The sequence below is a fragment of the Urocitellus parryii genome, chromosome 1 (genome assembly GCF_045843805.1).
Source record: "Urocitellus parryii isolate mUroPar1 chromosome 1, mUroPar1.hap1, whole genome shotgun sequence".
NCBI lineage: Eukaryota > Metazoa > Chordata > Mammalia > Rodentia > Sciuridae > Urocitellus > Urocitellus parryii.
In genome coordinates this window covers 158,271,608-158,298,992 of record NC_135531.1, presented here as the reverse complement: position 1 = coordinate 158,298,992, position 27,385 = coordinate 158,271,608, and the positions used below count along the sequence as shown (strand labels likewise).

The window sequence follows — 27,385 nt, the reverse complement described above, 5'->3', positions numbered from 1 at the left end:
AAAGACATACTTTAGTCACTGTTATCAGGGTTTCTTAGGAACTATATAGAGAAAAATATTATGAAATTTTAAAAACACACAGAAATAGTAACACTAAATCTCATGTATCTATGTCCCAGCTTCAGGATCACCTACATTGCTTTTATAAAGTTGTTAACTTGCTTTGCTTGGTCCCACTTATAGCTACAAGAAACATCTGGGATGCCAGCTTGAAGAAAAGCTGAGCAACTATTAACACACTCAGGGTCAGCAGTGCTAAAAGGCAGTCTCATGTGCACACAAGAAGAAACTCTCCAACATCCACATGAGCACCAAGGAGTGTATGCCCTCCCAAAAGCCCCAGATGGGGATGTGAGAACCTGGTACACTCCTGAGCCAGCTTCACCAGCCTTTGGAATTACCTCCTCACCTTGCCAAACAGACACATAAACACAGGACCAAAGCCTAAAGCTACTGCAGAAAAACTTCAACAATGCCACTGCTTTCATTTCTTTTTTCTTTCCTCATCTTTTTCTGATGTTTTCCACTCTTCTTGTCCATTTCAGGTGAAAGTGCTGAAAAGAACCACTGAATAGTGTTCTTTTTCTGTGTGGTGTGGGTAGGGGTCTCTAGGGTGAGAAACTTCTCCATGACCTGATGCCTTGCTCTTGGGACATATCTCTAGCTCTTCAGCATGGCACACCAGGCCCTTTAAGATCTGGCTCTGCTCCTGCAGCCTCACCGCCTGGCACTTCTACTCTCTCTACAGCCATGCACCGCTCCCTGCAAATCTGTGATGCCAAGGTGTCTCCTCCTGACACTGCTTCCTTCTGCCCCAGTCCTGTCCTTCAATACCTAGCTCAAGTTTCACCTCCTCTGGGGTGTTTTACCCATTCTGTCAAATGGCAGGAATCTTCCCCATCTCTGTTCAGGGAGCACTCCCGACCACGTTATAACATAGTGACTCAAGGTTGGCTGGCTGCTCATACATCTATCCCACTAGACAGTGAGTTTCTAAAGGAAAGAAACCTGTGCCTCCCTCCTAGCTCCCTGCTAATTCCTATTTGCCCCCCCCCCACAGTTCAATGCATATCAGTTAATCCAGGAAGCCATTTCTGATACGCCGAAGGCCCCCACCCCAGCCTGAGTTGGGAGTGATTCCTAGGTGCGGCTGTAGGATCCTGGGCTAGCGTCACAGGACACTTCAGCATCAGCTTTCTGAGGGCAGGGACTAGGTACTTGGTATGCACAGCCTGGCACAAATGTAGGTTTCAATAAATATCAGTCCCACAAACCTGCCAATCTATAAATGAGGTCCAGTGTGCTTAAACAGAACTGTTTAACTGTACATTTCACTTTGAAGCTTTAGAAAATAATTTACATAAAGAAAATAAGTCCTCTAAAGCCTTAAGAGTGCTTTCCCCACTAGAGTTGCCATGTGAAAGCTGTGTTTATAATGAAACAAGTATTTAGTGAAGTCCTACTCTGCAACAAGCACTATTGTGAGAGTCTCCAGAGACACCAATGAACAAAACATTAGAGAAACCCTTGCCCTCATGGAACTGATATTCTGATAGGATAGAGAACAAAATAAGTGTTCAGTGTAAAGGAAAATAAAGCAGGGAATGGAGAAGTAGTGAGTGTATGTGCACGGGTGGGATTTCAGTTGAATGAGGATGATACAAATATACTGAATGAGTTTGATCATGAACTTTACTTTGGCTCTTGTCAGATAACTTACTTTTCTATGTCCTGAAAGCTGTTATTTTTGAAAGACGGTGCTCTGTACTGTTCTTGGGGCCAGGGACCCAGAGTTAAGGAAGACACAGTGTTTGCTCACTGGGAATTCATGCTGGGAATTCCAGGGTGGCACAGGGATAAGGAATGTGCAGAATACTAGAATTCTGAGGCAGAGCCAGAGGAGCACAGGTAAGAAAATGTTCCATCAAGAGCTCACCTGAGGGAGCATTAGTGGGAGAACATCTGAAGGCCCACCAGGAAACTGCAGAGATCCAAATATCAGAACTAAGCCCAGAGAGGCCCACAGGTCCCTGTGCCAAGTACTCTAACGGCATTAGGACCGTGGTATTTTTCAGAGCACACGGCATTCACTATGGACAAAACCAGGGGACGTGAGGGGATGTGCTTTTTTCTGTGTGGAATGAGAGTGGTGACAATTCTAATATGCTTCTGACAGAGGTGACTGCCACAGAGAAGATGAGTGATTACTAGAAAGCAGAGCAGAGGTCCACCAAGCTGAGAGGTTGAAAGGGCTCCACAGCGAGAGCAGCAGGCTCAGACTACAGGTGAGATGGAAATCCACTCTAGGAGCTTAATTTTCCAGTGGCCTTGTGAGAGCTCCACATATAAGATAGGATGAAGAGGGCGGGAGCCCTCAGGTAGAAGAGGCACAGACCTAATTTCACCTAGATTTTCTCAATGAATTCTGAAGGTCCACATCAAATAAGTGAAAAACAATGGCATATAGCAACATCTTACTGGACGCTAAGTATAAAAATGTGAAAAGTATCGGATTTTTGTCTACGTAACCACCCATCCATGTATGCTGTGGTTTATAGTTACCATGCGCTGAACCCCAAGAAAGCAGTAATGAGCAGACCTGATTCTTTTCCTCTGGGATTTCACAGCAGAGAAAGCATCAGAATACACCAGAAGGCCAACGCCAGAGTTCTTACTAAAAACCTCCAAGAGATAAGGGTTTGAGGATGGGATTCCTCAACAGAAACAGCTGACCACTTAGTTCATTTAAAGGTTCTCCAGGAAGATGCAAACACCTGGATCTTTGTTCATGAAGGCAACTGTGCTGCTGGGAGCCCCCCCTCTCGGTCCAGCAAATGCCTGTCTATCCTCTGAAGCTCAGCACAACCTGAATTCTCCCAGGAAGCCTCCCTATTTGGGAGCCTCCAAACCAATAATCTCTTCCTTGCCTGTGTTTACCTGGCCCGTTGTAGGTTTTTTGTTTTAGGGAGGGTGGTGGTATTGGGGATTGAACCCAGAGGTGCTTCACCATGGGACAACATCCCCAGCTCTTCTTATTTTTTTAATTTTAAGTCAGGGTTTAACTAAGTTGCTTAGGGACTTGCTGAGGCTGACCTCAAATTTACAATCCTCCTGCCTTAACCTCTAGAGCTGCTAGGATTACAGGTGAGCACCACTGCGTCTGGCTTGTGGCATGCATCTTTATCTTAACACACAGATGAATAACTGTTCATTCCTTTTTGTGTCTACTAGACCGTGAGCTTCTGAAGAGCATCATTCTCCCTTATGCCTGGCACAAAACACAGTCAAAACATGCCTGCTCTGTGAATTTTCAGGCTTACTTTCTTGCCAGTTTCTATCTGTCCAACATCATATCGCCAATCGCTTTCTTCGTGACTTATTATTCTGCTGGGCATAGTCCTAGCTGCTCTGGGAGGTTGAGGACAGAGGACTGCTTGAAACCAAGAGTTCAAGAACCAGCCTGGGCAATAATATAAAAAAGAAAAAGAAATATAGTTCTAATTTTTATTTTTTTGGTACGAGGATTGAACCCAGGGACACTTAACTACTGAGCCACATTGTTTTTTGTTTTGAGACAGGGTATTGCTAAGTTGCTTAGAGTTTCACTAAGTTGCTGAGGCTGGTTTTGAACTTGCACTCCTGACTCAGCCTCCTAAGCTGCTTCGGTTATAGGTGCACACCACCACACCTGGCTATAGTTCTGATTTTGTTAGTCAATCAAAACCTATTCCTATGAAATAAGGATCTACATTCTATAGTTTGGTATTCAAGGGACCCAGACAATCCGTTTCCAAGCATGAAGTGTTATCTACAATAAAACATCTTCTTTGTTGCTTCCTTTCTAGTCCTGGGATGAGGCTAACTGAAAATCGGTCTCTTCCCATTTCCCTATGGACCAGTCCTATGTATTTGGTACGATTCAGGGTCAAGTCTTCAGGTTTACAAAGGCATTCCTGACCCCCAGCTAAACACCATCAATTTCCTATTAGTATTTTGTTACGTCACTGACCACTTTCTATGTGTTAGTATAAGTCATTTATGTAGATAGTGGAGTCTGCTGAGCTAAAGCTCATTTGGGGGTAGGATTTGGGTCTAAGTAATCTCTACCCCTCATGAGGCCTAGTGCACTGGACCAAGAAAGCCCAATGTGTTAACTATTTAAGTGAACCAGGGGGATTTTCTCATCTCATTCTGTTATTAGGAAAGGAAATAGATAGTGGTGGACAATGTGTCTTTTGTGACAGAAACTGTACCAGAACTTTTACATAATCACAGAATCACAACACTTCTCATAACAGAACTGCAAGATGGCTATTAAGATTCCTGTTCTATGGAGGTGAAAACTATGATATGGGGACACCAGGTAATTCACCCATGACCCACAGGCTTCCAAGAGGTGAAACCAGGACTGGGATCTAATACTGTCTTATTGTGAGGTCTATGCTCTTCTGCATTTCGCCTTATTTTGCCTGTCTTTGCATGACATGCTTATGCACGTTAATAAACAGCACTGAAGGCCTGACTGGATATCAGTGAGTTCAAAGAGCATGACAATTAAGACCGAATATGAGGAAACAGCGTCAGACATTCCTTCCCCCGCCCCCGACAATTCCTCTGGATTTTTGATGCTTCAGTCTAAGGACAGCCTGGGACAAGTTTAAACACAGTTATTAAATGCACTACAAGGGAAGGAGTCTCCTTATTGTTGCATTCTTACTATGAGGCAAAGAAGTACACCAGTCATTCTCTTCAGTTCTCTAGTTGTGGAAACAATTTATCAAGATGGTTGCTGCTCACTTTCAGGCAATTTAGTTTTGGAGGGACAGAGTGATAAGCAATGTAGTTTGTAGCAGTTAATGCAGTCAGTGTTTGTAGAAATGTTTTTGAATTAAATAGCTAACCACTAAAATAGCATTTTATCAAATAATTGTCATAAATAAAATGCATTTTGACTTTAAGATGACATGTGCTCTTATAGGAATGTTTCTTCTGCATGCTAAGGATTGTATAACATATTAAAGAATACACATTTATGGGGATAAAAGGCAAATAAACTTCCCCAGCAGTAATGTGGGAATCATCACTGACGGTTTGACATATCAATATTTCAGGAAGAATAAATGACTTTCATATCCATGTTTTTTTTTATCATATACTTATTCATTTTTGCATTACTGAATACTTTGGAAAGAATCTGTACTTTATCACCTGAAACTGCTTAAAGTATTTCGAAATATTTTAATAAAGCCTTTTGAATTATCAAATAATGTAACTTTTAAACAAATTTTACTATTATTATAAATATTTGCTCTTCATCCCTTGCCCAAAGGAAAACTATAAATCTTGTCTCAACTGAATGAACACCATTTATCATATTCATTTCGTTGTCAATACAATTATGAAAAGCCTTTGGCCTTTTCCCAAGGAAGCTGATTTGCTACAGAAACTCAATTATTATAAGCAAGGCCAGTACCAAACCACTGCATTTGGCAATCTAACACAGAGTCCTGCATAACTGACACTTCGCCCTCCGCCCCTGACCCTAATAACGTCAACATCTATGGTCAAATGGAGGAGACAATGGTTTCTAGCTCAAAATGAACAGTAAGTCCTAAGATTTTCCATTTGCTATTTTCTGCCATCTGCTGGACAAAAGTTTCATTTCAGCTAGGTGCGGAAAGAAGGAGTTAAGTAAAGAAATGGAGAACTGATTTGATCCTTTGGTACTGGGTGTGGGGGTTGGTTCTTGACCTCAAATGTTAGCTAAAACTGCTGAAGACGAGAGAGGTGAAGTGCCAACTGCTGAGCTTCAAGAGAACTATCGATACCAGAGTGCCCAGACTGGACTTGGGTAATTTTCCATATAAATGAAAAGTTTTGACTTTGAGAGCTGATGTTTCTGTTTGGAGAAACAGAAAGGGTATGTAGGTCAGTGAAGTCTGACCTTTAAAATCAGAGGACTTATACCTTTCCATGTTAGAACTTACAATCTCCACACATGTACGTTATATGCTTAGGTAAATGACATATCTGATTCTCCAGAGATATGGAAAAATCTTACCTCTAAACCTTCCCTGAGCACATAAATCTGAGAAGTAGGTTTTAACTAACTAAAAATACAAGTGTAAGGGCTGTGGCTGTGGCTCAGTGGTAGTGCACCTGCCTGGCATGTATGAGGCACTGGGTTTGATTCTCAGCACCACATATAAATAAATAAAGGTATATCAACAACCCCCCAAAAAAATTAAAAAAAATACGAGTGTATACTAAAATTAGTGTTTAAATATTTGATAACGTACAGAGTTCTCCTGAACATGGCCATCTCCCCTGCTGGTTATGCTTTTGGCCTTAACTGTGACACGGCAGTTGATGAGAGCCTTTAGGAGTTTCTTTTGCAATTTATGAAGGAAAGAAAGGGTAAGAAAGGTTTGACCTTTCAAAGCAAATCAAAGTGTGACTTAAGAAGCTGCTTAGCTTTAAACTAGAATTTTTTCTCATGTGCTCTGAAAATTACAAGTTTAAAAGGAATGAAGCCATTACTTTCACTTACTCTAGAAGTTGTCACTTCCTATTAGGATCAAAGATGATTTGTACCCACTGTTAAAATGTTGATAACTATTTATGACTAGTGATTATATATGCCAGACATTTCAAAAAAAGCATTACATATTTTAATGGTCACAGTAAGCCTCGATACTGCATAATCTCCTTGTTTTAGATGATGAAACCAGGTCTTGAAGAGAAATGACTTGGCCAGGTTCACACAGTCAAGGAGGGGCTGGATTTGCAGCCTTGTCCATCTGGCACCAAAGCCTGTGCTCTGCCTCCTTGCACGTGATGGGCACTTCTATGGGAGACTTCTTCCCTGTCTGTACTGAACCTTGGCCATGGCAAATTCAAATTTTACCCCAAATGACAAATCCTGACCACTGACTTCCTTTTCTTTTCATGTCCATTAAAATTTTCTTCGGGATGAAGAACTGTGGCGTGATGAATTAAGGCCTGCTCAGCCTTGCTCGTTGAGATGAGTAGATTTTCAAATCTGCTCAACAATGACCAATGGCAGGATCCCCTGATCCCAAGTCAAGATGCCAGTCAGGTTTTCCCTGTACCCCCAACATAAACAATCACAGGGGGAAGCGATTTTTAAGTTGTCAATATTTAATGGCACCAAAAAATTGACCTCTCTGAGCTGGGTCTCCGAACGCTGTGCTCAGTTATCTGCACACTGCCACTGTGCTGTAATTTTTAGCTGATTACACATTAGTTCATTTAGCTTTGTTTCCTCTTCCCTACTGTGCCATACTATTAAACGAAAGCGAGGGGCCTGGCATCCCTCTGTGCACAGAGCTGGTATTGTCACAGTGTAATAAGGATACATCCAGTCAAACAGCATGGTGTAGCTGGTCTTTGTGTTCAGTGCAAAGGCAATCCCTCGAAGATCTCTTGCCAGCCCGATCAACATACGCTGTCAGTGGGAAAGAGACACAGTAATTGATTTTCACGTTAGTGCAGAGCAGATGGAGTAATAATCAGGCAATAATGACCACATATCTGATTTTGATTCATTAGCTAAAATGTCTCGTTCAGATCCCTTTCTATAGAAAACCATAGACTCTTTAAACAAACAGATCATCAGTCTGCTAACCAATTCTGCTTTGCTTCTTATAAACTGAGCTACGTCACAATTCTAGAAGCTCAGAGTCATTTAGATTCTTAACATACTTTGTTTGGATACTGCCAAATTTGGGGATTGGGGGAGTGACCAAGATTGATTATTTCACAAAACTGATATGTACAGGGTCTAGACATTATTTAATAATAGCAAATCTTAACACTGGCTTGCATAAAATCATTCTCACTATACAATTTAGAGTCTACCCTGGAAACATACTGATTTTTAAAGATTCCTAAAAAATGTTTAATAACTTAGGACAAAATAAAACTGGCTAAGTGACCTACTGGTACTATGACACAACCAGAATGGCAGTCACAGTCCTCAAGTAAGGAAAAGCTTTACAGTCAATGTCATGAGACTTGAATTTAAATCCTAGGTTCACTTAATTCTTAATTGCTAGTCAATTTATCTGTCTCAGATTTCTCATCTATAAGAGGGGCAAACAATGCCTCTCTAACAAACTCTGAGGAATAATCTTGTAAAATGCCTCAGCAAGAGTGTGAAACACAGCAAATGGTCCTCAGTATTCAGTTTTATAGGGGTAGTTAAAAAAAAAAAAGAGAGAGAAAAAAAAAGTAAAAAAGGAGAAGAAAAAAAGACCTTCTCTTGAATAAAAGAGATCTGACTTGTATCCTGGACTCTTAATTAAGCTGTCCTTAGGATGATGCTTGGGAAGAGAAAAAGAAACCCATGAACAGATGCTAGAATGTCAGAACAAAGAGCACAAATAAACATAATTGCAGAACAAGGGGGTGGGATAATTGAGATATGCAATTGTGACTTCTGAAGATACTGTTTCAGGAAAAAACGGCCAGAAAATGGCCTCTAAACTTTTCTTTTTATCAGATTTCTCTTTTTCTTCATACTCTGGTAATAAATGAGACTCATCTTTAGGAAGGAGTTAAAATGATCATTAAGGAGGCAGTAGATCCCAACTGTCATCTGAAGGGCTGAAGAGCACTTCAAGGGAGCAAGTGACAGTTCAACTGTCACAAGTCTCTGGCATCTCCTCCTGCCCCCTACTCTTCCTAAGAGCTGACTCAACATACCTGGATGTTGTCCATAAGAACATGCTCTTTCTACTGTCCAACGGTGTATGGAAGGCCCAAGTTCTGAAGCGGAAAAATACTGTGCCTTGAAGGCAATGACCTGCTCCTTCTCTCTTCGTCCCCCATCCTGTTTTTCTGCACCTGACTGGCCTCCTTGTAGGTGCTGTGCACGACCCGCTGCTGCTTTTCAGCATTCTGCTGGGATGCAGCCTTTCTTCACCCCTGGAACTGTTCTGCTCTCTGTCTCGGCTCTGCACATTTCTGACAGCCTCCAGAACAGAGCGCATCTTCTAAGAAGCCTTCTTGGAACAGTTCTGTTCCGGCTGCGGTATGTGCAGTCCAAGGATTCTCTGTGGGCCTCTGCCACCGTCAAGGTGGCCTTTTTGCTGTTTTTACTACATACACTTACACATTACAGGCTACACTTACAAAAAGCTTCCACTAACATACAAAAGACCCACCACTCAACTCTAAATTAGTTACCAAAACCCATGAATCCTGCTTTCTTTATACCTAAGTACAAAGAGCTTTAATATTTTAAACTATCATCATTTTATAAAAATGGTTAATTTTATATTTTTCTTAAAAGATGCCAAGTTAACAGAAGTACTCTAATTAACTCAAATCCATAGTTTTTTTTTTTTGTTTGTTTTGTTTTTTAAATGCACTGGCCATGAAATGGTATCAATGTTTCATTTTAGAAAATGTTGCAAAAGAAGAGAGGAAGCATATAATAACTACATGTAAGTTTTAAATAGGTTTAACTGAGCAGAAAAGTGGAGTATTAAAGTTAATAAGAAATAGATTTCTTAGAGTCAAACAAACAGTACCTTTTATCTCTAAGCAGCACAGAGTGCTGTAAGAGTCTACACAGCTAAACAATACTAAAAGGGTATTTTCTCCCTAGCTCTGGAATGAGATAGGGAAGAGTTAACCAGGAGCTCAATTCTGGGCTACGGAAGAATTGGAGAGTGAGTGGTCATCTGGTTGAAATTTAGGGGAGGAGGAACCACAACTTACCATCTCATTTAAAACAGGACAAAGAGGTCCATTTTAAAAGTTGCCTTTCTCCTGTGACTGGTCATCACTTGACTGATCTGTGAATCGAGAGGCTTCTGCATTTCTAGTGAGGCAGTGTGTGAAGCGGGGCAAGCCTGGCGATCTAACCCTATGGCTTCCTTTTTCAATAGCTCAAGAGAAACCGCTGAGCGCTTCAGTCCACTGCATGGTGAACGGTTGTCTGTGTGCCAAGCGTGAGACGGATGGGCTGGGAAACAGCTGAACCGCGGCTCCTTCCACCCTGACCCCCAAAACAGGGTTTCTAATGGAAAGTCTGACAGACCCTTTACTGTAGTGGCACTACTGGGGGCAGCTATAATATTATCCTCATAATTCTACCATATAATAACAACAAAGAAAAGGAAGGTGAAGGGTCATTGTGCTTTGTCTTTAGAATTAAGATGGCTGTCTTCATCCTTACAGCACACTCTTAATTCTGGAGACACATCTTAATAACCTCTAAATAGTTCCAACAAAAGAGCCGTGTCAGAGGAACGAGCAGGCCCCAAGGTGTTTCAACTGGAGTGTTTTCATCTGCCTTTATTGCTCTATCCCTCTCCAGAATTAAGGCAATAACCTGTGATAAATTATTCAGGAACTGCTACAGGGATCAAAGCAAAATCATTCTGTTAAAGTGCTGTTTGCAACATTTGGCACTTAGTGCGAAAACTTTTAATGTGCGCATGCTGAAAATCAAGGATTTTAAATAATTTAACATTGTGGAGTTTTTACGAAGGGACTAAAGATAGCAGGTTTCTATTTAACTGCTCCTCTACCTCTGAGAAGTTTTCATTCATTTTCCTTAAAACTGATGACGTCATGGCCAAATCAAAAATGATGCATGAATCTGGGAAGTAATAGACTTGAGTTGGTTCTAAGATAGGGAAAGTTACAGGGGAAAAATGGCATTTTGGGGGATAATACTCCAGGGCCAGGGTTTGTTACAGTATTTCCCCATTTTCCCTCTTTACTTTGGAGAGAAGAAACTCAAGACAAAAATTCAATGTTCTCTTCAATTTTATTAGGACTAAGTAGGAAAACAAAACTATAAATTTAAGAGTTTTCTAGCATTTTCTTTCCTCACTACGATATTTCAATTTGGCAACACAGGTCCTTAATGTTTAAGTTTATCCCGGAATCTACATTTGCAAAATATCTATAAATAGGGAGTTAGAAAATCCTGGTAAGGGTTGCAAATTAAATGAATTTGGCAGTCCTGAGGCATTTTCATAGAGATATTTTAACAGCATCACCTCCTGTGGATTGGAATACTAAATGCTTTATTGAAGAACAAAACAGAACTGTTTTTATCTCTAGTACTTGCAAAATGAAGTACCTGAAAGCACTTTTGCATGTATTATTTATTCATCGTGATAGAAAAATAGCCTTAACCTAATAAATTACATTTAAAAGCATTTAGTGCAAAAGTTTTGTTTATGATAAAGCAACAGATTTAGTTCTTTATCGGTGGCTTAAAGCACCAAGTTTCTTTATACAAATTAGACAGATGGTGCTTACAGTAGAATTTACTAAAGGTCTGTCACAACAAATGCAGCCAAGCTGCATATTTAATCACTGCAGAATCTTGTCTACCTGCAGCTGCCAACTGCTAATCCAATTTCCCTGATAAATGTGGCAAGAGACACGATCAGCAATAAAGAGCATCTAACTCCATTTTCCTGCAGGGCGTCTTTTGATGAACATTTAGGACGGAAGCACGGAGTGCACTGTGTGGCCTTGGTTCGTGGCAGCTGCATGCATTCTGAGGCACAGTTCTCAGGTTACTCACTTAATTCTGCCACTATCATTACGTTGCTATTGATCTCAGTAGCTGTTGCCTACACAGCATTACTCTAGATGAAGCTGAATCAGGCAGTTATCATGCATCAAACTTGCTCAAAAGCCTGGAGATTTCCCCTTAATTACTTGTGATTTTATTTGCAAATACCGTTAAAGTGTAATCAAGCAGTCACTTTCCAGGGTCGTTAAGAACTTGCTGGTTTAGGGATATATCACTGGAACTCCATTAAAAATGACTCTAAGAAGATGGTTTCTATCAAACTAGATGGGATTACATCAAACCAGGCTTCAAACATAATGAAATCTTCAAATGAGACAAATATAATTTTTATAAAGATGGTGTTTTTGAGCCTCACTGCCTCTTTTTGATAAAGGACAGCAATAACCACCTTAAAGCTTTAAGGACTTTGTTGGTCAGTAAAGATATTTGGAAGACATCTAAAAAATACAGTTAAATACAGTGGAAACTGACAAAAGAATTTCAGCAAAAATATAAGAAAATCTGCAATTTTTTTTGGTATTAAAATTTTATAACTATGACAGCTTGATAAGCATTTATTTCAAAAACTCCATTTAAAATTAAAAGGTACATACAGCATTTGGCTAATTATTTTTTGGCAGGAGAATTATACATATAGCATCAAAGGCCACTGTTTTTTTTATTTGACCTGTTAATTTTTTTTTTTTTTTTGTGAAGAGGAGCCATCATGCAAAAGGTGGTGAATATTCCAATGCATTTCAAATAATAAAATATGACTCAGCCTCAGCAATGAAGGTGCTTATATTCTCCAGAGTGCACTTATTAGTTTTTTAAAAATAATAATCAGTGTCAATCTATTTAATATAGACTTGCTACATTATAATTTCAAGAGATACTATTTCTATTTACAGAGCTGTGCTTCCCATCCTCCATGTTAAAATATGGGGCTGTTTTGTCACAAACAGCTTGCTATACTTAAGGATTTTACTAATAAAACATAATGTTGTCTTAGATATTATGACTGTTGCCACAGCTGAACTGACTTGTCAAATCAATCCTAATATGGCTCCCACAGGCACATAAAAACCTTATTTAGCTATCAGTTATCCTAATCACTTTGTTCAGTTTAAGAATGCAATACTTCAAGACCAGCTCCTATTTATACATATATGCCTAGCCATTTAATAAAGTCTTGATTTATATAAATTCTTGTTTAAAAAATATTTAGAGATGTAATGTTTTAGCATGTGTGTATTTGTGCATTTCTCCATATGGGTAAGTTGAAATGTAAAGTGCAGAGTAGAGGAAGGCATCGAGATGTTTAAAGTGGTGTGTGGGCCCAGGAGAAATGTTCTATTAAAGAGAGTAACTGCCATAAGAGACAAGTCTGCGCCATCCAATCCTGAACAGACCATCCAAAACCATTCACTGACCTCAGAGTCCATTTTTATAAAAAACTAAAAAAGGTCTTACATGAAAAGTATGATCCAAAGACACTTGCATTTGGGAACACTGACCCATGCATACAGATGCAGGTCTGAGGAGCACAGAGCACACAGATAGATACGAAAGCCCCTTTCTGGATCCAGATATTCTAGAAAGGTCAGAATTGTCTTTCTTCACGTTGAGAAATAAACCCACCTTTACATCTTCTTGTTTGAAGTTGTTGTTGAATATCTGTAATACTGTTTCAAAAGAGACTGTAAGAGGCAGCATGAAATTCTCAAATTCGTCCTCATCTTCGCCTATTAGAGAAACAAAAGGGTCACCATGGTTTAAAATGCAGGCTATTGTACATTAGCCGCACACTGAGTGCTCCACTCAGGCTTAGAAATGTTCCCGAGAAGAGGTCAGCCTGCATTCACATCCATGCCACATTTTGTGCTTTGGCTCATTGAATATTCTGGTGTTTTGCCTTCTCTTTTGCACCAAATGAAATAGCAACATTACTTACTATCCATTTTTTTTTTTTTTACTGGCTCTTTATTGGATTGAACAGACTCATGCCCCAGGCATTTCAGCTCTTTAGCTTCTGGGGCCCCCAGAGCTTCCCTGATGCTTCAAGGAAGGCCTCAGAGACAAGGGTCTTTTCTCCCCCTTCTTTTTGGGTGCCAAGGCCCTACAGGGCTCATAGACTCAGGTGCCCAGATAGATAGTTCTAAGTTATTATTCTTTTTTTATTTATGTGCTTTTAAAAATTTAATTTATTAAATAGATGGTGGGGAAAATTTTAATCTGCCAAAAAAGGATGGGGCCCCTTGGGGATCATTGTGGATTTTAAATACATGCATCGAGGGCACACATCTTCTTACACTAAGCTTCCTTTACATAAAGACAAGAGGAAAAAGAGAGATTTCCTATTAATTTTTCACTTCAAAGGTAGACTGTAGTTTTCTCAAGGATTCTGCCAAAACAGAATCTTTACTTCACCCGTGGATATGCACAAGTAATAATTTATAGTTTCTTTTCAAAAGCAGTTTCCTCTAAATGAGTCTGAGCTCCCTCATTTGTCCCAGGCCACAGTGAACCACAAGCCCCACTTTACTAGTGAAGAAACAGGCAGAGAGAGAGGGGAGTGTCTTGTTAGGGAGAATGACATACATAGCTGGGGGTGGACATATGGCCCGGGCCTTCCGCAGGTGATGGTGTAGGAGAAGATGGACCTGGGTGAGGATGAGTGAGGATCCAAGATCTTAGACAAGACCAGTGATCCTCACTACGGTGCTTGATCAAGACCACGAACATCACCTGGGGACTTGTTAGGAGCCAATTTCCAGATTCCATCTCAGATCAGTAGTTTTGTTCTAACAAGCTTTCCAGGTGATTCAGATGCCTGCAACATTTGAGCAATACTACTCTCCACATTATTTTACAGGTAGGGAAATTGTCAAGGCCACAAACACAAGTGATCCATGGCAGGATCCTTTGACTATTTAGAAGTGGCTCATCTAAATGACCCGATCTTTTAGGACTTCTCTCTTCCCTTCAACTTTACATACTTTGTTTTATGAGTCCAATAGAACCAGGCACTGAGCTTTCCTATGAGGTGTCAATAGCCAAGAAGTCTTTCCTAATGTGTTGTTCTGAACAAGTATCAAGGTAGACCACATGAAAATCCCTGCTCTGTCAACTGGTTCTGTGGCCAAGTGAGAGACCTCTTAGGTAAAATGTCCTCTATCCAGTGGTGATGACATTAGACCTATATGGAAGCTGTTCTTATTTGTCAAGGCCTGCATCAAGTGACAGCTTCTCAATGTCCAAGTTAAGCTCTACTCAGTACCTCTGCAAGAACTCCCCCTTCTTCCTTTGGATTTCCGTGGCATTTGGCCTCTTCTCCCCCACCCCCACATTTCTGATTGGTGCATACAGTTGTGATAATGATGGGATCTGTTGTTATGTATTTATACATGCACACAATCTAACAACATACTTTGGCCAATATCACTCCCCAGTACTCCCCCCCCGCTTTGGTCCCTTTCCTTTACTGATTTCCCTTTGATTTTTAGGACATCCACCCCTACCTTTCCTTTCTTTTTCCCCCTCTAGTTTCTGCATATGAAAGAAAACATATGACCCCTCACCTTCTGAGTTTTAACTTATTTTGCTTAACATGATGGTTCTAGTTCCACTCATTTTCCCATGAATGCCATAATTTCATTTTTCTTGATGACTAAATAAAATTCCACTGTGTATATATACATCACATTTTCTTTATCCATTTATCTGAAGATGAACACCTTGGAAAAGTAAAAGCTTTTTTGGAGAAGCTTTCCCAAGGAAAGCTCACATTCTCTGCTTAAATTTTCAAGGCCCTGGGCATGCTGAGCACACACTCTACCTCAAACTGACTCTTTACTATAGCACAGAGTTCCTTAATTTCCAAGCATTTAAGAATATGATTATCTAATACCACCTACACTGTAATGTCACCTCCATTATACTGTCACCATTTGATCAGGGTTCCTAAGGGGGTTAAGGAAGTTAAAATTTATGGGCAGGGGGTGGAGCTCAGAGGTAGAGGCTTGCCTAGCATGCATGAGGCCTCATGTTTGATCTCCAACCACCTCATTCACACCAAGATAAAATCTGTGCGTATATATGTAAGTTATCACTATCAGCCTACCTGGATAGTATCTGGGACTTAGCTTTGAGAGAGCTGAGACTCTGTCTCTTTGTGTTTCTCTGTGAAAGAGAATGATGCAGGCTTCTGCAGTCAACAAGCCCAGGTGTCTGATTCCTCCACAGACTGTTTAACTTTGGACATTTTACTAATGACTGAACCTCAATTTCCTTATCTATCAAATATAAATAAAAATACCTATCTTTGAGGGTTGTGGTGAAAATTAATTGCTATAAAACATGAAAAAGAGAAGATGCTCAATGAATAGTAGTGATGGCACTAGTATTAAAGTCCTTATTTTCTTAATACTGATATAGAATAGTACACAAATAGCTGAAGTAGACAAGATTGAGTCCTAATTGCAAAACACACATGTACATTATATTTAACCCACACAATTTCATAAGATAAAGTGCTTTCTAAATGTGGAGTTATTAATGAGAACAGTCATAATAATCACTGAAAGTAGATAAGGCTGCTGTAAATGGGCAGATCTATCGAAGCTTGATCCTGGCTCTACCTCCATTAGCTGTCTGGGCCTTTGCATCCTTGTTTGTGATGAAGAGACAAGATATTTACTGCATAAAGCTGGTCATGAGGACTCAATGACAACATATGTGGCACTCTGCTTTACTGGCACTTCATAAACAACAGCCATCAGCATTTTTTGTTGCCCTACATTTAACTGGACTTAGAGAGATGACTGGTAATTGAATGAAGTGAGCAGAGAATGTGAGCTTTCCTTGGGAAAGCTTCTCCAAAAAAGCTTTTTCTTTTCCAAGGTTAAGATGTTTATTCACAACAAAGACAATTCAGAGCTTTAACATCTCAACCCCTCACTTAATATTCTGAACTACTGATCAAAGGACTTCCTGGCTTCACCCCTTTCTCCAGCCAGATTTTGAGGCAAATGGATATCAGGAACACAAGAAATTAGACACCATGAAAGGCAGCAGCAATGTGAGCAGCAAGTCCCTCTGAAAGTCACTTCCTCCGAAAGGCCTTTCCTGACCAACATCCATTCCCCTCACAACTCTTTAATCCCATAAACAACCTTACTTTTCTTATGGGACTTACTGTGACTGCTAATCTACACATTTATGCATTTCTTGTTCATCTTTCCTATTAGAATATAAGCTTCTTGGGGGAAGGAACTCAGGTTATTTTGATCATGGTTGTATTCCCAGTGCCTAGAAAGGCACCTGGCACAAGAAATACTTTTGGTGTGACTAAATAACAGGAGTTAGTTCCTGAGTGCTTATTATGTGCATGCAATAGATTTGGTACTGAATTTTTTGAAAAATATTTATGTGGCTCATTCTATTGCATTGGTGCAAGTCATAAATGGTCACCACAATCCTATGGAGCTGCAGGATCTCCTTCACTATACGGTGAACAGAGAGGCTTAACAGAGTTCAATGGCTTGCCTATCATCTCCAGCTGTACACGTCAGTGGGCTGGGAGCCCCAGGCAGGGCTGCTTCACCAAAGCTCATGCTTTTTCTTTGAATCTCCGATGGGGTACAAGGTGCCAGAGGTGTGGACTGAACTCAGAACCATACAATCCTGAGTTTTGACCCGCATGAAGTCCGAACAGGGCCAGGAACAGTCAGTTTGGTTCTGGTGAGGTAAATGGACCCGGCCCCACCCCAGGAGTTTCAGGTGGAGAGCAGAAGAAACTGTACCTCGACTACCACAATGCTCATGTTTCAGTTATCACTGTTCCTCTGTTACTGGGACTTGATATACTTATCATCTAAGTTGGAGAACTGGCTGTTTTTGTTTATATCACACAAAAAACTTTATACAAAATCTATTAAAGATTTTTTCCTCATTTATATTACCATAGAGGTGTCATTTATTGTTCCTGATGCAAAAGGAGAAAATATGAGCTTCCTTGTAACTTCATATTCAAATATATAGTCTTATATTTAGTATGCCAAATGTGTATGTGATAACTCATGAATCATAATTGAAGCTAATTCTTTTTCTAATGAAACAAGGGCCCAGAAATCAATATGATTTGAAGATATAGTGTTAATTTCAGACTCATATTTTCATTGAAAAGTAAATACTAACATAACATTATAAGTTCTGAGTAACCCAAAAAAGAAATGAAAAATTATTTGGCTTTCAGGCAAAACTAAAAGTATTCATCTCTACTGGCTTTCTGGGGATATAATTCAACAGAAAGTTACTATTTTTATAAGTTCCAAACATTTTTTTCTTGAGATATGTCACATTAAAACAGAATAGTGAACCTTTTATATGTTGGTGATCAGATATTTTATTTGTAGGACATTTCATTCATCATTTTGCATAATTAAAATCTCAAGTGGTGGGACCATAGACTGTGGAAAAGTTTGGCAGTTATCAAAGCATCAGAATTGTCCTTTGTCTCAGCAGTTCCACTCTAAAAAGAACTGAAAGCATATATTCACACAAAATTTAAACGTTCGTGGCAGCATGACTTCATAACACCCCAAAGTTGGAAACAATAAAAATCTAAACTGCTTATCCAAACTGATGAATGAAAAGCAAAATGTGGGACAGCCATACAAGGGAATATTATTCAGTCATACAAAGGGACTCACTACCAATGTGCACTAAAACGGATGAACCTAGAAAACATGCTAAGTCAAAGACAGACACTAAGGCCACATACTGTATGATTTCATTAATAATAAATGTCCAGTATAGGGCAGATCCACAGAGATAGAAAGCAATTAGTGGCATTCAGGGGATGGGGAGGGAGAAATAGGAATGACCATGTAAAGGTACAAGGTTTCTTTTTGGGGTGATGAAAATGTTCTGTAATTGCAGGAGGTAATGGTTGCACAACTTTGCAATATTCTAGATACAATACCACTAAAGTACACATTTAAAAGGGTGGATTTTGGCATCAGAATCTAAAACAATAGTAAATCCCACAACAACAAAAATCTGAGTTTGCTCTCCCTTTCCATTTTAAATGTGATGAACAATGAAACTTTCCATTTCTTCAAACTTGAGTGACAAATGGCAGCTAGATTACAGGGATCTGGGGAATCTGGCAAGGAGAAGCAAGTAATGGAAATAATTATGATAATTATCAGCAGTTACCTAGGATTGACAGTATAATAAAATCTGTGTGAAACACTTTGGCACTGCTGACGTGTCAGTTTGGTAGGCAGAGTAACCCTGAGGTGTCCACTCTCATCACCACGCTTGGAAGTTCAATGCTATGAAGGCAAGTTGAGGCTGCTGACCCACTGATTCTAAAGTAGAAAATTATTCAGGGTATCCAAGCGAGTTCAAGGTTATAGGGGTCCTTAAAAGTGGGAGAGAAGCATTAAATGGGAGAACCACAAAGATGGCAGCCTGAGGAAGACATGCCTGATGTTGCTGGTCCGTGACCAGCCAAGGAAAGCAGATGCCCTCTAGAAGCTATAAAAGGCTCTTCCCTTGAGTCTCCAGGCAGGAGCAATCCTTTTGCTAATACCTTGATTTGAGCTCACTGAGTCCCACTTGAACATCTGACCTCAAGAACTGTAAAACAGTACTTAGGTATCGTTTAAGTCACTAAATTGCAGTAATTTGTTTCCGAAGTATTAGGAAACCGACAGATGAAGATCTGGTCCAAACTAAAAAAAAATTACAAGGGGCAAACAAGGAGACACAGAGGCAGTGGTGAAGCCAATTCACTCAAAGCCATGTGCCATGGGTGATCTGGAGGAGTCTGTGACTTTTGCAGGTCGGGGTGCACGTCACTGCTTCCTAGGGCACCACTCTTAAATTCTAAAGTCTATTATTAGCAAGACTGTGGAGAAGTGTGCTCAGCTGGTCCTTGAAGGTAGTCCAGAACTGGCCTTCATTCCAGTTTCCCTCTCTAGTAACTACAATTCTAGTCATCTCTGAAATGACTTGTACCCTCAGACAGAAACGGATATTTCAGTATCCATCAGAAAGTGTCCTCAGTTCTCTGCCTCTGTAGGAAACAGCCCCAGCCACAGAGGGCAGAGTAGAAGCCTTGCCACGGTGGAGATGCCTCACTCTGGAGTCGGAGTGGCAGTCAGTGCTTCTGCCTCTGGGTAAATGTCCTTCTGGGTTGGCCCTTACTAAGTACTTGCTTTGTGCCAGGCATTGCTTTAGGTTGTTTCATGTACCTTCATCTTATTTAAATCACAAGACAACAACTTTTCAAGGTAGATATTTCCATTTAATAGATGAGAAAAGTGAGGCTTCCTGAAATTCTGCTCTCTAGGGAACAAGAATGTTAAGTTCCTGGAGGAAATACACACTGCCCAGTGCAGACGACTGCCAATCCATTTCTAAGAAACCTACCCAGCAAATATCACCCTGGAGCATGTCATTCCCTGGGGTGCTCTGGACTGTCTACCCTCAAAACCAGGTAAGTTATTAAAACCAGATCTGGACTTAATGGGCTGCTTTCTGCCTACAGGCCCATCTAATTAGTCTTAATTATCTCATTATGGATTCTAAGTATTTCCAGCTGCTTCTTTACCCCTACTGCCCACACTCCCTCCCCCTCCCCCATGTATCTTTTCCAGATAGTCTCTGCCAAGTCATGGACACAGGTGATAAAATAACGTAGTATATCTATCAAGGCATTAGTTATTTCTGATCAAGCCCCTTACTTGCTAAAGCTTCCTGGGATAGCTACCTTTATGTTCCTTAATCCATGAGAACATGCTCTGCCCAATTATTAGACATAAGAACACAGTTTTAAAAATTACATTTGACTTTCACTAATCATCAAATTGTAACATACCTATAGGGCAAATAATAATCATGAATTGGATATTGCATAAACATTCAGAAAGTAATCCTCTCTCTTTTCCTCTAGAGCCCCCAAGCCCTAAACCAATCATTTGCTCTAAATGGTTAAAATAAAGTAGAAAAAGTTACACATCTGAACTGATTGAGAGGGCAAAATCTAAAGGAAAAATTTAGCAAAAGTAGGTGGAGCTATGTGGCCAGCCAGCTACCAGTTACATGACTGACCTTGGGCAAATCATTTCATCTCTCAGAGCCTCAGTTTTCCAATGGATAAAGAGCAGAATAAGACCTATTTAGTATAGTCTGTCATGAGAGTCAAAAGAGACATGGGACATGAAAGTGTTTACAAAATACAGATTTGTAAACAAATGTTATCAGTAATAAAGAAAAGAAAAAGTTCCCTTCCTCTGTGTATTTTTAATTCAGTCTTTATTTACTATTTCTAGAATACACATTTTATTCAAGTCATTTACTTGCTATCCATATTTCTCAGATTTAAGCAAGTGATATCCTCAGGCACTAATTATCTGTTACATGTCACAAAAGTGAGTGGATAGCATGCTACCTTCACTTCTAAAGACATCATCTCTTAACATCCATAAGCACCATTTTAAATATCAGTATCCCCTATCATTAAAAATAAGACTGCTTCTTAAATACCTGAGCAATGCAAGACTCGCTCAAATGCCATCCACACACTTCTCATCTGAGAAGTTCACTCTAAGGTGAAATGATGAAGTATTCAAGGAAAAGCAACTGTTGGTGACACTGAGCAATTTCACATTTGCAAATGGTAAAAACTTCATTTGCAACTAATTATATTTGGTCCTCCACAGAAAGGAATAGCTTCATTACAGCTCTTTCCCACATTTCCCCTCTTTGATATTTATCAACTGAATTCACCTCCATTCAGATTAAACAACATAGAAGGTATTTATTTATTCAACTATTTTATGCTGAACAGCTCCCTGGAGGTTCTCCATTTTCTGGCATGGGTAATACGCTTTCCTTTCGTTTATTAGATTGACAAAGCTAATTTTAAAATAACCCAGGGAGCTTTAAGTGATTCTTGGAAGGGCTAACATGCATGCACATATGGTTGGTTACCCATTTCTTTCTGCATGGTGCTATCTTGAGAAGACTTTCTTGCATTTATTTCAATAATTTCTTAGACTACAAAAAGGACATGGACAACAACTTCCATGCTTTGAAACTTCATCACCTTAATGATGAAATGCTTTCAATTTTGCTCTTTATACAAATGAACATTTTGTCTATTTTAGCTAAAGCAATTTGATAAAATTGTACAACTGTTGATTGCCAAAAACCTCCCATTTTCATCTGAAATACAACCTGGGGCACATAGCATCTAATTAAATTCATACAAAGTGCAAATTATTGAATAGAAACCAAAAAGCATTTCAAAGTAAATACCAATTAACATGACACCCAATTTCTTTCTCCTTTTCTAATCACTCCAATGTGCATGGCTTATAGACAAACATATTCAATTTATTTTGTAGGATTCAATTAGAATATGCTTTATATTTTAATCTAAGAACCACATCCGATGCTTTTATAAGCAGGTTGGTTAGGTATTTATTTATTTTTCCTGTTTGATTCTTATCCTCATGCACCCACTTCCAAAATCAGTGATGTAAAAAGTCTGTCCTCAGGCTGAGGGTGGGGGTATAGTTCAATGGTAGAGCCCCTGCCTAGTATGAGTGAGGCCTTGGCTGAAATCTCCACTATCATTAAAAAAAAAAAAAAAATTATGTCCTCAAACTTTTTGATTTGAGAAGTATTCTCATTACATACTATTTTTATTTCTTCTAGTTAATACATGGATCAGCGCTGCTCTTGACAATAGCACTATCTTTTGCTCCTTGTTTCTGTGACAATGAACACACGATACAAAACTACCAAGCCATACTGTATGGAAACTCTGATGGCAACATTCCTGTCAATCTAGGTTGGGAGACAAGGCTTCAAATAACAAAAGAAAAGCTGTGTTCCATAATCCTTGGAACATGATCATCATGAATGGTAAGAAAAAGCTGGAGAGCAACTGATGATGCAGGAGTGGTCAAGTACAGCTAATCACCGCAGAAAGCAGTCAGTCACTTGTGCCCTGTCCTGGAGAGGCCAGTGATCAAGATTCTCCAGAGACCCTGGCAGGCAGTGGACTGCAGCAGCTAGGGTGATGGCATCTTTGTTACTGTATACTTATATCTGCCATTCATTCAACAAGCATTTAGTGAGCAGCTACAATGTAGCGACACTGATGCTTGAAAAATATGAAAAAGACAAGGTCAATGCTCAGAAGAGTCCCAACATAAATTTGGGAAGAAGAGCAATTCTGGTTCTTGACAAGAGAAAGCAGCTCTGATAATTTATACCAGAAGCCATTTGATGCTTAAAATACATACTGAACTACTTAAAAAGGTAAAACCACTGATAAATATGGAAACAGCTTCTTTGCAAGCAGTGTGGCAATTTCCTGGGGTAGATGCACCAACCTATCCAATGACCTCCATGCCCCAGGCTCTCCCATCAAAGCCTGCTTCTGTCTGTCATCTCACTCAGAATATCTAAAAAGTATTGGACTAAGACATTTTTTTTAACTGAACTAAAAATATCAATTTATACTTTATATCATTATGACTTAAATATTTCAAAGGAATCTAATTCTGGCAAACTTAATAAGAACCTATTCATTATTCAAATTATATGCTTATTTCAGTTTCTCATACCTCAGTTTACATTAAGCAATATTAAATAAAGCAAATTTGTCTTCAAAAAAGTGCAAAGCAGGGTCTTTCTGCATCAACATGAAGATCAATAAGCAGTGCAATGAGGGAGCAGCGTGCCAAGGAAAATCGCCTGCACTGTGTGCAGGCTCCGTGGTGCGACCCTTTGTTTAAGCTCCCACAGACAGATGGGGTTCCTTTGTGTGTGACAACTACATGAAAGAGGAGATCTTGGCCCACTCCACTTTCAGGTTCTCAAGATGAGTGATGTGGGCCTATTTCTAGGAAACCTCTCCAGACATTTCTCTTTAACTTTGGTCTCTCCTTCACTTTCATGAGTGTGACAGGGTCATTGCAACAGCATTTTTAGGGATGGGAAATAGATTATATTGTAGACAAGGTGACAAGGTCTTCTTTAATGCCTGGACAAATGGAATGACAAGAAAGGCAAGCTCCTCAAGGCCAGGGCCCAGTATGCTGATTCACCTTGGACTTGCCGTCAGAGTTAGCACAGTGTGCAATGCTAAATGACTGCTGGGGACAGTACAGAGACTGGGGCTGTTCCTCTTCTTTCCAAGGAAGAAGCGAAGAGGTAAGACAGGACAGTGTGCAGTATGAAAGGCTGTCACTCAGTTACATCTCCCACTTGCCTAAGGTAGCAGATGATTGGGTTTTGCATGCCTGGTTTACACTCTTCAAATATTTATAGACAATTCTCTTTGCCTCCAGCCCTAGTTGTCACTTAGCCAAGTTATACATACATGGTTCTTTTAATCTTTCCTTAGAAATCAATCCCACTAAGCTCCTTAATCATTCCAGTTGCATTTTCTCTCAACTTTTGGCCGTTTGTCTTTCTGTTGATTTATTCTGTTGATATACATGAAAATAATAAGAATGTAGAACATGATGGGGTTTAGTCACTCTTTCATTTCAAGATTCAATGCCTTGTATGTACAAAATAAAATTATTTATCTTCTTTCCTTTTGTATGATCACATTTTAAAAAATTTGTATTTAAGTTGATGGATCAATCAATACATTGTAAGAGAAAGGAAGAAAAAATATCATCAGTGTTATATTCTCTAAGGATGATACTATCATTGATTGAAACTTCTCCTGTGTCTACAACTGATTGATCTAACCCAAAGCATTCAAATATGGGGAAAGTGGGAATCCAGAGGCACACGGTCACACAGACAGGCTTAAATGCCTGCCCTAAGGTTTTGTCTATATGTGTATACTTCTCATTAAATTCACCTTAAAAAAAAAAAAGGCAAGAATTTTTTTGGACAAGACCCCAAACGTAGGAAACAAAAGTAAAATCAGACAAATGGGATTACCTCAAACAAACTAAAAGGAAGCCATCTACAGAATGGGAGAAAATAGGTCCATCCTATACATCTGGCAAAGGGTTCATACCCAGAATATATAAGGAACTCTAAAAACTCAGTAGCAAAAAACAACCTGAATTAAAAATGCACAATTGATCTAAACAGACATTTCTCAAAAGAAGACACCCAAATGACCAACAGACATGAAAAAATGCTTAACATCCTAGTTATCAGGAAAATGCAAATCAAAACCACAATGAGATATTACCTCAACATACCAAGAATGACTCCTATAAAAGATTCAAAAATAACAAGTGCTGATGAGGATGTGGAGAAAAGGGGACCCTTTCACACTGTAGGTGGAAATGTATAGTCATGTATAGTATATGTATATAGTATATGTATATACGTATATAGTCATGTATAGTCATGATGGAAAACAATAGCAGGGGTTCCTTAAATATTTAAAAACAGAACTATCATATGTACGACCCAGCAATCACAGCATTGGGTATCTATCCAAAGGAAATTAAATCAGTATGTTGAAGAGACACCTGCCCTCCCATGCTACTGCAGCTCTATTCAAGCCAAGAAAAGGAAACAACCTAAGTGTCCATCAGCTGGTGAATAGATAAAGAAAATGTGGAGGTAGTATGCAATGGAACACTACTCAGCCATAAAAAGAATGAAATCCTTTCATTTGTGACAACAAGGATGGAAATGGAGATTGTTTTAAGTGAAATAAGCCAGTCACAGAAAGACTAGTACCATGTAATCTTATTCACATGTGGAACCTAAAAAAATTGGTGTCACAGAATTTGGGAGTAGACTGGTGGTTACCAGAGGCCGGGGAGAGCTGGGCAGTGGGCAGTGGATGGACAAAGAAATTCTAGTGGCTACTGCACAGGAGGGTGACCACAGATTCCATGGTATACATTTCAGAAAACTGGAAGAAGGATTTTGAAAGCTTTCACCAAAAAAGAAATGATAAATATTTGACAGATATGTTGAGCTGGGAGTGTGGCTTAGCAGTAGAGTACTTGCTGAGCATGCACAAGCCCTGGGTTTGATTCCCTGCACTATCACATAAATAAATAAATATAATAAAATATATAAATAAATATAATAAAATATATAAATAAATATAAGTAAATAAATAAAAATAAAAGAGTTTAACCTGACTTGAACATTACACAGTGTATATACGTATTGAAATGTTACGTGGCATCCCTTTAATATAATTTTTGTTTCTATATATCAGTTAAAAATAAGTATAAAAATTTTAAAATTACAAACATTAAACATTTCACCATTATAAAAATATCACATTAAAGAAAACTTTAAACAATAAGTAGGGAAAAATTACCTATAATCTACAACCCAAAGACAAAATTTAGCATTTTTGTCTGATTTTTTTTTTTGGTGGTGGTGGTGGGGATCGAACCCAGGGCTTTGTGCATTCAAAGCAAGCACTCCACCAACTGAGCTATATCCCAGCACCCAAATTTAGCATTTTTAAGTTACAGTTATCATTTTTATAATGAGCCTACTTATAATCCACTTTCTTATCATTTTTTAAAGAATATATTGTCATTGATGATAGCCATTATGTTGTACAATAGGTCTCTTGAACTTTATTCCTAGCTACCTAAAATTTTATAGCAAAGTTTTGACCAACATCACCCTGCACTGCCTCTCTACTTCTCCAGCCCTTGGGAACTACACCATTCTATCCTCCAACTCTAAGATCAACCCTTTTAGATTCCACACTTGAGTAAGATCATGTAGTATCTGGCTTTATTTTACTTAACATAATGCCCTCCAGATTAATTCACATTGTTGCAAATGGCACTTTGTCTTTATGGTTGAATAGTATTCCGCTGTGTATATATCACACTTTCTTTACCTATTCATCCATTAATAGATGCTTAAGTTCCTTTCCCATCTTGGTTACTGTGAAAAGAGCTGCAGTGAGCATGGGAATGCAAATGTTCCTTCTACATACTGATTTCATTTCCTCTGGACACATACCCAGGAGTGGGAATGCTGGGTCATAATGGCAGTTCTGTTCTTAAATTTTTGAGGAACTTCCATATTGTTTTCCAAAATAGTTATTATAAAAATTACCTATAATTTTTATAATAACTTAGCATTTCTGAACAATTTCATTTAAACCTTTTTTGATGCAACTCCCCAGAATATACATGATCATACTATTTGCACTGTATAACACCTTGGCCTTTTACTTAATATTACAACACAAAATTTCATGTACAGCATTTTCTTCAAATCATCATTCTTAACAATTACAGATCATTTCATCAAGTAAGGGGATGTGCCATAATTTTATGATTCCCCACTGTTGGACATTAACATTGTTTTTATTTTTTCTTGAGTTTAAATTTTTTACCACAGAAAATCTTCATAAAGCTTTTCTATGTTTAAGATTATTCCTAGAGCTGTAATTTTAAAATCAATGGGCCAAAGGATATACATACAGTAAATTTTGAGGTAAAGAGTCAAGGGAAGTGAAGTGAAAAATACCACCTAAGTACAAAGATTTGTCTTTTGGCTGTGATGCTAACCAGTGAATGCTCAAATCTTAGGAAGGCATAAACAATTGTCAGAGATGAAGCATTCTAATAAATCAAATGTTATACCTGCAGAGTCCCACTCTTCTTATTGACTGAGCTGAAACTCTGAACCTTACCTAGATCTACCATCAGAAGGCGAGTGAGGGCTGTGTAGAAGGTTGTTCGGCACCTGAAGTCACTGAGACTGTAACTGTCACTGATGCCAAGAAAGGGGAAGTGTTCATTCTAATGAAAGCAAAAAGTATCC

The 27,385-nt window shown here is 39.1% G+C and overlaps 1 protein-coding gene across 1 annotated transcript in view; it reads right to left on the bottom strand.

The window, feature by feature from the left end:
- The window catches only part of Ranbp17 (RAN binding protein 17), a 285,855-nt gene that overhangs the window by 68,578 nt on the left and 189,892 nt on the right, over nt 1-27,385 (bottom strand). The window contains exons 18-20 of the mRNA XM_026401323.2: nt 27,255-27,363; nt 13,208-13,311; nt 7,380-7,468 (exon numbers count right to left, since the gene is read on the bottom strand). Of these exons, the coding sequence (XP_026257108.2) occupies nt 7,380-7,468; nt 13,208-13,311; nt 27,255-27,363 (302 nt within the window). The remainder of the gene's footprint in view (nt 1-7,379; nt 7,469-13,207; nt 13,312-27,254; nt 27,364-27,385) is intronic.